General features: G+C 49.3%; 1 protein-coding gene across 1 annotated transcript; it reads right to left on the bottom strand.

Annotated features, from left to right (window-relative positions):
• Positions 1–1,984: 1,984 nt before the first annotated feature.
• Positions 1,985–6,308, bottom strand: LOC136475322 (probable E3 ubiquitin-protein ligase XBOS32). The gene is made up of 11 exons (XM_066472865.1): positions 5,656–6,308; positions 5,072–5,476; positions 4,908–4,967; positions 4,739–4,810; positions 4,482–4,657; positions 4,239–4,399; positions 3,736–3,794; positions 3,607–3,653; positions 3,371–3,511; positions 2,999–3,090; positions 1,985–2,723 (listed from the first exon to the last, which is right to left on the bottom strand). The coding sequence occupies exons 2-11, from the start codon at positions 5,264–5,266 to the stop codon at positions 2,236–2,238; spliced, it is 1,491 nt and encodes a 496-aa protein (XP_066328962.1). The 5' UTR covers positions 5,267–5,476; positions 5,656–6,308; the 3' UTR covers positions 1,985–2,235.
• Between the last annotated feature and the right edge of the window lie 4,056 nt (positions 6,309–10,364).

Consider the following 10,364-nt stretch of genomic DNA (forward strand, 5'->3'; position numbering starts at 1 on the left):
TGCTTTCTCTTATATGCATTCGTACTATTTTTAATCTATTAATCATTTGTATTAGTTGCATTGCTAATATTTTTAAATGCCAAACTCATGTACTATTAGCAATAATATGTTTAGGTTCACATGCTAGACGAGGGCGAAGCAAAACCATACCATCATTAGTTAGGAAATTTTACCACTTTGATGTTTTCATCAAAACTCATGCATTTAAGAGTTACTCCCTTTGTTCAAAATTATAAGTCGCTGATGTTATTATTGACGAAGATAGAGAGACGAGGGTGAAGCAAAACCATACCATCATTAGTTAAGAAATTTTACCACTTTGATGTTTTCATCAAAACTCATGCATTTAAGAGTACCCTTTGTTCCAAATTATAAGTCGCTTTGACTTTTTTGGTACCTCAATTTTGCTATGTATCTAGATATGCGAAAATACTCGGACGCGGGTGTCTGTCCACTCGTGTCGGTTCGGACATGACTTTCACTCCGCCTCACTCATCTCTCTCTCTCTCTCCACACCGTCTCGCCCTCCTCATATCCAGGTCTCTCTCGTGTTCGCCACGGTTGCTTACTTCCTCCACCCAAGCTGACCATGTCGTCTCCTCCCTCAGTTTGCGTAGTGCCTCCTTGGCCTCTTCCCCAACCCAGCGCCATAAGGATGCGTCGTCACCGTGGGCTGCCGCCGCTGCCCCTGCAGATGGCGGCTAGGCGCAGGTATCGGGGCGCCTTAGGTCGTCTCTAGCCGAGCCAAGGGGCACGCACGAGCGCGGTCGGTGCTGGTGGTGCTCGCACGCCACCGCCTCCCACCCTGACGGCCGGAATCGATCGGCCTGATGCTCTCCCCCCATGTTGCAAATGTATGTTTCAATTGTTGCATATATTTCAGAGATATGTTGCAAGTGTTTCGTATAGATGTTGCAAAAGTAGATCGAGGTATTGCATATGTTGCAATGGCTATACATGTATGTTGCAAGCGTCTATTTCAAATGTTTCATTTCTTTTTTCAGACGTATGTTGCAAGTGTTTTTATTTGGATGATGTGTATATTTCACACATATGTTTGCAAGTGTTTTTGTCAGGATGTTGCATATGTTTTGCCATGGCTTTTCAAGTGTTTTTAGGTGTTTTCACAAGTATTTCAGATGCATGTTTCAAGTGTTTCATCTTTCTTCGTATGCATATTGCAAAAGTTTCATCTGGGTGTTTTAAAAGTAGATTAGGTGTTCAATGTGACTCACCTGCCACAGCCGCCTGCTGCAGCTGCTGGGGCACCGTGCATGCGTGTGAGGAGCGGAGGGATGGAGCATTGCGTGGCTGCGGGCGGGGCTCGTGCTCACCGGCGACCGGTGGCGGCCCGCTCAATCCGCGCCATGGCCATCCCTTGGCACTGGACAAGCTCGCGCCCATCAATTGCTCGATGAAACGCCAGTGAGGAGCGCTGAGAGGAGGTCTAGTGATAACGCTACCATGTTCCTGTGCAAGGTAGTCATACTCTTTCTGTACGACCAATCAAACACGTTCTCAGGTGAGCTCGGCTATGCAGAAATGTGCAATCAAACACAATCACTCGTACCATTTAGAGCGGACTCTAGCTGGCCAGCCGGCCGGCCAAGCCGGCCAGATACAGCAAATCAAACACGCCCTACATGACCACGCCGAAAAGATCACGGTCACGGGGCGACAGGCAGATCCGTGATGCATCCTGGTGACATGCTGACAGCAAAGATAGCAAACCGGCAATAAACAAACTGTACTAGTACGTGGAGGGCAGCACATGGACAGTTATCGAAACCACCAAAATCCGACACACAGCGGACGACATGCACGGATGTAATAACTTGTAACAACCACAACACATGCCTCTTTCGTGCCACAACCACAACACAAACCACTTCCCCCTTTTGAGTTTTGATCACAAGGACACCAATCACACAAGTGTTGTCAGTCCAAACAAGAGGGTAGCCAGCCAGAGCCAGGGGTGATGCACTGAAAAAACTGATGCCTTTGCATTTCAATGCTTCCCGGAAATATACAACACCACAAGGTTATTTACATACCAAGGTAGTAGTAGTAGTTACGTGCTGTTCTGACATATATCAACAAGGACTTGGAACCGGTGGAGTTCATACCATATTACAACGGTGAACACTATATCAAACCAACTAAAGAATTGGCAAGCAAAAACAGACCTCAAGACGGTGACAAAACTGAGACGCGCTATGTATTTACCGACGCCAATCAGCTGCCAGTGGCGACAATTGGGTTAAACGTCACAGGCCAAGCTCTTCTAGTTTCCTCTCCCTGGGAAGCCGAGCGCCGCAGGCTAGATCCGAACCTTGAGCACCTTATGAGGCAGGGGTTCGTGTCCATGGAACCTATACAGAACGACGGGTTCAGTTTCATCGCCGGTATCCTCTGGCAGCTCAGCGAGCGGAAGGAGGATGAGCCCATCAGTGGCATGCGCCCGCACTGGAATTCCGTCCGGTACAGATGGGCGGCAATCGGGGTAGAAGAATCGGAGTTCACGGCTGGGCACGTCGTGCAGAATGACAGTGAAAGGCTGTTTCTCGGTAGCTCTCTTATCGGGCTCGTGCCAGGAAGAGCGGTGAAAGAGACGATTGGATGCCTGCAGAGAGGACATGGTATTGCACCCGCTGGGCTCACTGATGTGTAACTGGTTGAACAAAGGTATAGAGCACATCTTGTGCAGAATTCATGTTTGCAACCTACAAACAAAGTGGAAGGGTAATCGTTTAGGTTTTGCTCACTGTAAATATGTATGTCTAGTTATACACAATGTTTGCAATCATGACAAACCAAGTTTCTAGGTGGCTGTGAACCACCAGAGCATAAAGTGTAAAGCTAATATATGCACTGGATATGAAGCTCAGACTACTACTAGTAGAATGCTAGCTTTAATGAGAACATTTTCCAGGTATAAATTCAGTTAGCTTGAACTGCAATGGCCAGTAAACCATATACTATATATTTGGCAGCATACCTTCTGCGGCAACAGAACAGCTCCCTTCTAAGCAGACAGCACAAGGGTCAATACAAACAGGTGACTGGTTTAGATACCTCCATCCACACTCCCTAGAGAATGAAATGCCATAAAGCCATTAGATATTTCCTATACAAACAATGCAAAATAGACCGATATGGTAGGCTGCTAAGTGTTGGAATTCGTACTACATAGTTAGGAAAACAATAATAAGGGAGACTGTTCATAATCAGGCAACTAAGAAGTATACAAATGAACAAGACCACATGGTAGCCTATAAGAAGCAATGCGCAGTTATTTACTATTTAACCCATGCAGACCACAGGACCAGGGAACTAACAGAAGCATAACTAAATTAGGGGACATGGCCACCTGGCAATGTTCATGATACTCATAAGTGGAAGACAGAGATAAGGAGAAGGAAGAGTGTGTATCCGCCCCTCTGGCTCTTTACTTAAGATTTCCTCAACTGAATTTCTTTGCCAGGAACGAGCCACCATTAATGGGGTCCATCTGCATAACAGAAATGAACATGTACTTAGACATATCATAGTGCTAACAACAATTGTGAAAGCTATTTGCCATGTGGCAGAAGTTGGAAATCGCACCCGCTAGCATTTTGCACAGTAATGCAAGCTCCTCGAGCAATTAGGAGCTGCAGTGAACAAATCCTTATTAGTACACAATTAAAGGAATTAACCAAACATTTGAACAAAATTCGGACTAGCAGAACGTACTTGACAACAGACAGCATTTCCACCACAAGCAGCATAGTGAAGTGGGGTGCTACCAGCTCCTGCCACATTGAAGCCAAAGTACTTTTCAAACAGTGCAACGAACTAAATGACAATATAGCAGACAAAGAGTTCACTTAATAAAGTGGCATATCTTAATATGTGACAAGAAGTGAACAAATACAGACGTGATTGACGTGGATTTGCAGATAAGATCAGGAGCAATATCGTAAGGTTTTTTAAGTCAGTAAAGGAAATATGTCCACTCACCCCATGAGCATATGTACAAATTACACACAGAAGACAATCATTGAAACCATTTCAAGACAAAAAATCATATATGTTGGTGTTAATTTGCTTACTACAATGTTCTCACCAATAGGTTAAGCACTTACAACAAGAGTATGCGGCCAAAAAGGCAAAGTGATAAACAGACACGTATATAGTACATGACACTGAACTAACTGTTAAGAAAAGCAGTTAAAAAAGGAACAATAGCAAAATACCTATTAAGTCTATAGTTGTTCCATCCTCAATAGTGACCTCAGAAACAGATGCTCCTAAGTCCAGCAACAATTGCACGCACTCTACATGCCCATTTAATGCTGCCATATGAAGTGGGGTTAAGCCTCCATCCGCCTTCTGATTTACCATCTTGACCAAAGCACTGATAACAAAGACATACTATTGCATGATTTGTGTACTAAAATAAACTAGTACAGAGAAAACATGCAAGTTACCCAACATACTCATGATCAAAATCAGCAGCTGAATCTTCTTCAGATGACCTATGGTTCATCACGGTGCAGAAATTCGGTACGCTTGGAACATAATCTGCAAGCACAAGACGGAGGCATCGAGCATGACCATGCAGTGCTGCAAAATGGATAGCAGTTCCACCATTGAGATAATCTGTCCTGTGAACCTGTATACCATTTTGCCACATTAGAACAACATATTCGAGAAACTGTAAGAAATGTTGTTGAAAGAAGAGGAAAAAACTCACATTTGCATTGAAGAGTATCAGTGTTTGAACAACCTCCCAGTGGCCATATTGGCATGCTTGCATCAAAGCAGTCTATATAGAATTAGCAAATCATACACCGAGTCTGAGATATAACTATGTCATTATTTCGCAAAAGCACAATATATGCAGGCTTAGAGATTAACTCTACCTGCCCCCTGTAATTCCTAAGGTTGATCTCAACTCCAGATTCAAGCAACAGAGAGACAATCTGAACATCCAAAGAGCAAACATATTTGAATGCAAATAGTGATTATAGTATGCCCATCAACTCTTATGGTGATGCTTTCTTTATTAGAAGACAAACGGCATTACCTCATGGTGACCTTGCGCTGCGGCATAGTGCAGCGGTGAGTTCCGGCCACCGAATGTCGAGTACCGGGCAAGGCGAGGATTGTACTCGAGCAGCGCACGTGCCTCCTGCAGGTCGCCGTCGCGGGCAGCTGAGACAAGCCGCTCACCGGAAGCAGAGCACCCAAAGGAGTTACCCACAAGGCTGAGGAACCCCATGGATGCCCAAGAGGAGGCCCTCACGGCACAGCACCCTTTCTTGAGGGTACCCAGGAAGACGTCGTATCAGATGCCTCCTAATTTTCTCAATCTTCTAGGAGGCTGCCGCCTGCCGCAAACCGCATTACAGAATGATCACGAGACAGGCCCAACTGGGCATGCGGAAGTGGATGATCTCTCAAGCTAACGGCAAGAAAGACCTGATTTTGCCTGCGAAAACCAAAAAATCAGCAAGGAATGCAACAAGTTGACTTGAAAAGTCCGGCATAATGCTGCCAAATGGCAACGACTCTTCCAAACAATTGGAACGAAACGTAGACTTTTTTCACATAAACCAAGAAATCGAGGGTTACAGGATGCAGTATTGTTTGGGGATCACAAGAACGCACCTTCGGAGCTGCCCCAAATCGTCGGTCCGGAGCGAGCTGAACGGCTCCTAGACCAGCAACTGGCTCCTCTAAATCAGGGCGAATCCCCGCAATAGAACAAGAGACAAGAGAGGGAGGGAGATTGACGAGAGACGAGACAAGCGCGACGACGGCCGCCTCGAGTCCCTCCTCAGCGCCGACGATTCCAGCGAGGGCGCTGGGGCGTCGAATCTTGGGGCCACACCAAGGGCGATTTGCAAGAACCAAGCCTTGTGATTTGGGCGGGGACAAGGAAGGAGAAAGAAATAATGATCTTGATTGGGACCGCGACGCGGAGATGCAGGTAGCGGCCAAAAATCTCCACGCCCCAGGTCACCCCCCGGTCCGTATTACTGGCGTGCCGCTCCAAATCTGTTTCTTGTTGCTCCCCCCACTTTTTTTGATCCGAGAACACGAAGCGTAGTGGTTGCAGCAATTAAGAGGAGGCGATGGTTAGCACTAGGACGAAGTGGCGTTGGTGTAGTCGAAGCTCGTTGGAAAAGAAAAGCGAATGGTGGCTAATGCAACGACGCGACACACGACGCGAGTTTCTTTTTTCTTCTGTAGTTTTTGCTTTAGGTTTTCCAACATGGAAATCACTTTCCAGTTGTTCCTTTCTTGTGACTGATTGTTCAAGGTCTCTTCGGCCTTTTCCAGATGGATTAGGGCATTCAGCACGCCGCGGCCCACTTCCATCGTCTTTAACTGTGTGTTCTGGGATAGGATATGCATGTCAGAAACATGAGCATATCTAGGAGGAGTAGCCTCGTGAAGGCTAACACGGTTCTAGTACGAATAGAGTGATCCCAAGACTACCAAATATGGAGACTACTATTTACACACCGTAAACTATCACGGCCGGTAGTTTATAAAGAAATTTTTTTCTTTTATCATATCTTATCTTTATTTTCTCTCTCTTCTTTTTTTTTTTAGTATGGATCACATTCTCTTTTTTCTTTCATCATATCTCACCTTTATTTTCTCTCTCTTCTTTTTTAGCATGGACTACCTTCTCTCTTTTTTCTTTCATCATACCTCACTTTTATTTCCTCTCTCTCTTCTTTTTTAGCATGTATCATCTTCTCTCCCTAAACATATGTAGCTTCTACAAGTCATTATGATAAAAATAGAGCGTCTACTTTTTTTATCCGACCTTACATGACACTTGGGGCTACTAGTAAAAAAGTAGTGTTGGGAAAGCCCTAAGTTTTTTCATTATATATAAAGAAAAAAATGTTGCACCACACTACAGTAACATTTAACAACTCTGGGAAGAAATAAAACACATTTGCTCACGTTTCAATATTTTGCACGATTCGTGCCCTAGCCTAATTAAGGCCCTGATCGGCTGGTATTTGTCGGGGATCTAACACCGGGGTACCCCAGGAGGTGGAATCAATAACCATCGAACGTTAAAAACTTCTGGACGGACAAGGGCGATGCTACGTTTCTTACCCGAATGACGGGAGTTTGGTTCCGCCTCGACCGACGCCTTTGGGCCAGCTCCGCCTCGCCCGAGGGCTTAGGGATAGACTCTGCCTCGCCCGACCCCCGAGGGCCAGGCTCGGTCTCGCCCAAGGGATAAGGTCCAGCTCTGCCTCGCCCGAGAGCTTAGGGATTGACTCCGCCTCGCCCGACCCCCGAGGGACGGGCTCAGTCTCGCCCGAGGGACGCCCACAGCACTGCTTCCTACTCCGACCCCGCGACTCCAACCCCGCGACCGAGGCTCGCGGGAAGCCTACTAACCACTCTTCTCCGACCGACGCACTGAGGGCCGACTGGAGCCATCCGACCGGGGCTCCCCGTTCGGAGGGAACCAGAAAACATGCGGAGAAAGGCAAGGCATGGCTCATAAGTCAAAACCAATGAACCAGAGTCCATACCCTGCGCCCCGGTAGGAAAGGTACTGCCAGGGAACAATGGGATGGGTGCTTTAGACCCTTCCAGGCGTAGCAGAGCCTGAATAGTGTTATGGACACATGCTCTTCGCCCTACAGTCCCTACAGAGTTGTAGGCGCCGCCTTCAGCCCTCGGACACGGAACCCAACATAGACATACGACAACCACTACGGTCCAGGAAAGGACTTGTGTCCTCCACAAATAACGGATGTGCTGTCACCACGTTATGGCCCCAAGGGAGCGGCACCCGCTTCATGGCCCCTCAGGTCCACCAGATTGGAACACTCGCTTTGGCCTCCGGACGCCCTCTCCGATCGAAAGGCCTTGCCCCCAGCGCTACTTCAGACCCCGACCCCGCGTCTCTCTGACGTGAACTCATAGGAACCAGAAGGCGTGCGGAGCATGGCTGGGCAAGGCTCATAAGTCAAAACCATAGTACCAGAGTCCATACCCTACACGGGGCAGTACTCTGTAGCCATCTTGACATTCTACAGTGGCATCGACAGTATTAGATGCGTTTATCATCCTTTCGCACCCACCAGAATGGACAACAAGGCTTGGTAGACGTGAACAACAAGGCTAGGTAGCGTACACACCTTAGACCTCTCACTTGTAAAGCCGTTCCCTTCATCTATAAAAGAGGGTGTGCTTCCTCCAATAAGGGGACTGACTCTTGACAAACAACACACATCACACATAGTCAAGCTGCTATCAGGCTCTTGACATCCTTTTGACCCTTCCATTAGAGACTTGGGACCAGTCCCTCTCTCGACCGTTTGTACCCCCTACTACGAACCATTTTCAGTGCTAATAACACGAGCAGCAACAGACTGGACGTAGGAACATTTAGCCCAAACCAGTATAAATCTTGTGTCCATTAGCGCACCATTCGGGCCTAACGCGCATAACAATAAATTTACTTGCCGGTGCTTATACGAAACACCGACAGTTGGCGTGCCAGGTAGGGGCCTTTGCGCGTTCCAAATTAGGCCTCGGATGGCCACCCACGCAATCAGCTGGGTCCCGGGCGCACACGTGCATTTCGGTGACTTGGATTTCATCGTCACACTGGGTGGAGAGCTAGCACTGACCCACGCGGTCGTCCAGTCTCTCTCTCTCGTCAACTTCAGCTACCGGAGGCTTGAGGGCCAGCCCGGCGTCTCCCTTGGGCCCCAGTCATCTAGGGAGGCCCCGCGCCACATCACCCTCTCTCCGGAATGCTCCACACGGTGCGCCTCGACGGCGTTGCCATTCGGCCTCTGCAACGCTACGGCAACCGCTGGCCACCATTTGGCACTACGCATGGTTCAGTCGCCTACGGACAACGAGTTCGTGGGGGCAATTGAACATGATTCGGAGACACTCCACGGGCTCCTCACAGAGGAACTAGAGTCATCCTCTAGCTCTGACTCCAGCAGGGGGAGCCATCACCCTTCTCGGGAATGCTTCATGACGCAAACCCCCGAGGGGCACGTCCAAAGCGTCTCCGGAGAGGAGGCAACCCCAACAGGCAACCCCAACGCCAGGACTGAGGGGGAGGTGGCGGCTCCATCTCATGTAAGGATGGAGCAGCTAAGAGCGTGAAAGCTAGAGATCGATGACGCTAGACAACAGCTTGTCCGGGAGTACCGAAAGATCGATGAGGAAATCAAGCGTCGTGGAGACGGTGGGCACGCACGCATCACGGCCTGTGATGTGCACCAGAGGATCCTCACCGACGATGGGACTCTCCCTCACTTTGCTCGGGCAAGCCAGAACATCGCCGCCGCGATGGCCTTGCTTCATGGCATCCCAGAGGCCGTGACGTCCGAGGATCGCCGGGCCCACCGAGAGATTCGCACGTTGCTCGAGCACGCGGCGGCGCAGCAGGCGGAAAGCTCGTTGTCTTGGCGACGCGAGCCCAACGCCAGCCAGCACACGCCCTCGGTACGCCCCGCCAAGGACGTGTCCGTTCACCAGACACCGCCAGGCGGCAGGCAGCACTCCGCTATCCTGGTATATCAACGTCTTGGCCACAACCACGACGTGCGTAGCACCATCGACGCCCGCAGGCGCACCCACAGCGATGGAAGGGAAGGAGCCTGCCATGGCTATCATCCCCGACATGGCAGACGCTACGACAGCGGCGAGGACCGAAGCCCGAGCCCCGGCCTACCAGGCCCTCAGGCCTTCGGCCGACACATCCTCAATGCTGCTTTCCCACCAAGGTACCGACCGCCCACCAATATCCCTAAATATTCTGGAGAAACAAACCCTGGGCTTTGGCTCAAAGACTATCGGCTTGCCTGTCAAGCCGGTGGTGCGAGTGATGACGATTTCATTATTCGCAATCTCCCGCTATTCTTGGCCGATTCGGCACGAGCGTGGTTGGAGCACCTACCGTCCAACGCCATTCAAAGTTGGGCGGATCTCATGGAGATCTTTGTGAGGAACTTCTAGGGCACGTACAAACGCCCCGGAAACCCATGGGACCTCAAGAACTGCCGCCAGAAGGCTGATGAAACCCTCTGCGGGTACATCTGGCACTTCTCTCGGTAGTGCAACAAGCTTCCTAACGTCGTCGACGTCGACGTGATAGGAGCTTTCCTGTCCGGGACAACCTGTGAGTCTTTGGTACACAAGCTAGGGTGAAGGGGCCTGCGGACTACCAAGGAGCTCCTAGACATCGCCACCAGCCACGCCTCGGGAGAGGAGGTGGTTAGAGCCATCTTCGACCGCCCCGACAGCAAGGCAAGGCGGGACGAAGACGCCGGGGAAGGTGCCTCCAACCGTCCCGCTAAAAGAAAGAATAA

The sequence above is a fragment of the Miscanthus floridulus genome, chromosome 8 (genome assembly GCF_019320115.1).
Source record: "Miscanthus floridulus cultivar M001 chromosome 8, ASM1932011v1, whole genome shotgun sequence".
Classification (NCBI taxonomy): Eukaryota; Viridiplantae; Streptophyta; class Magnoliopsida; order Poales; family Poaceae; genus Miscanthus; species Miscanthus floridulus.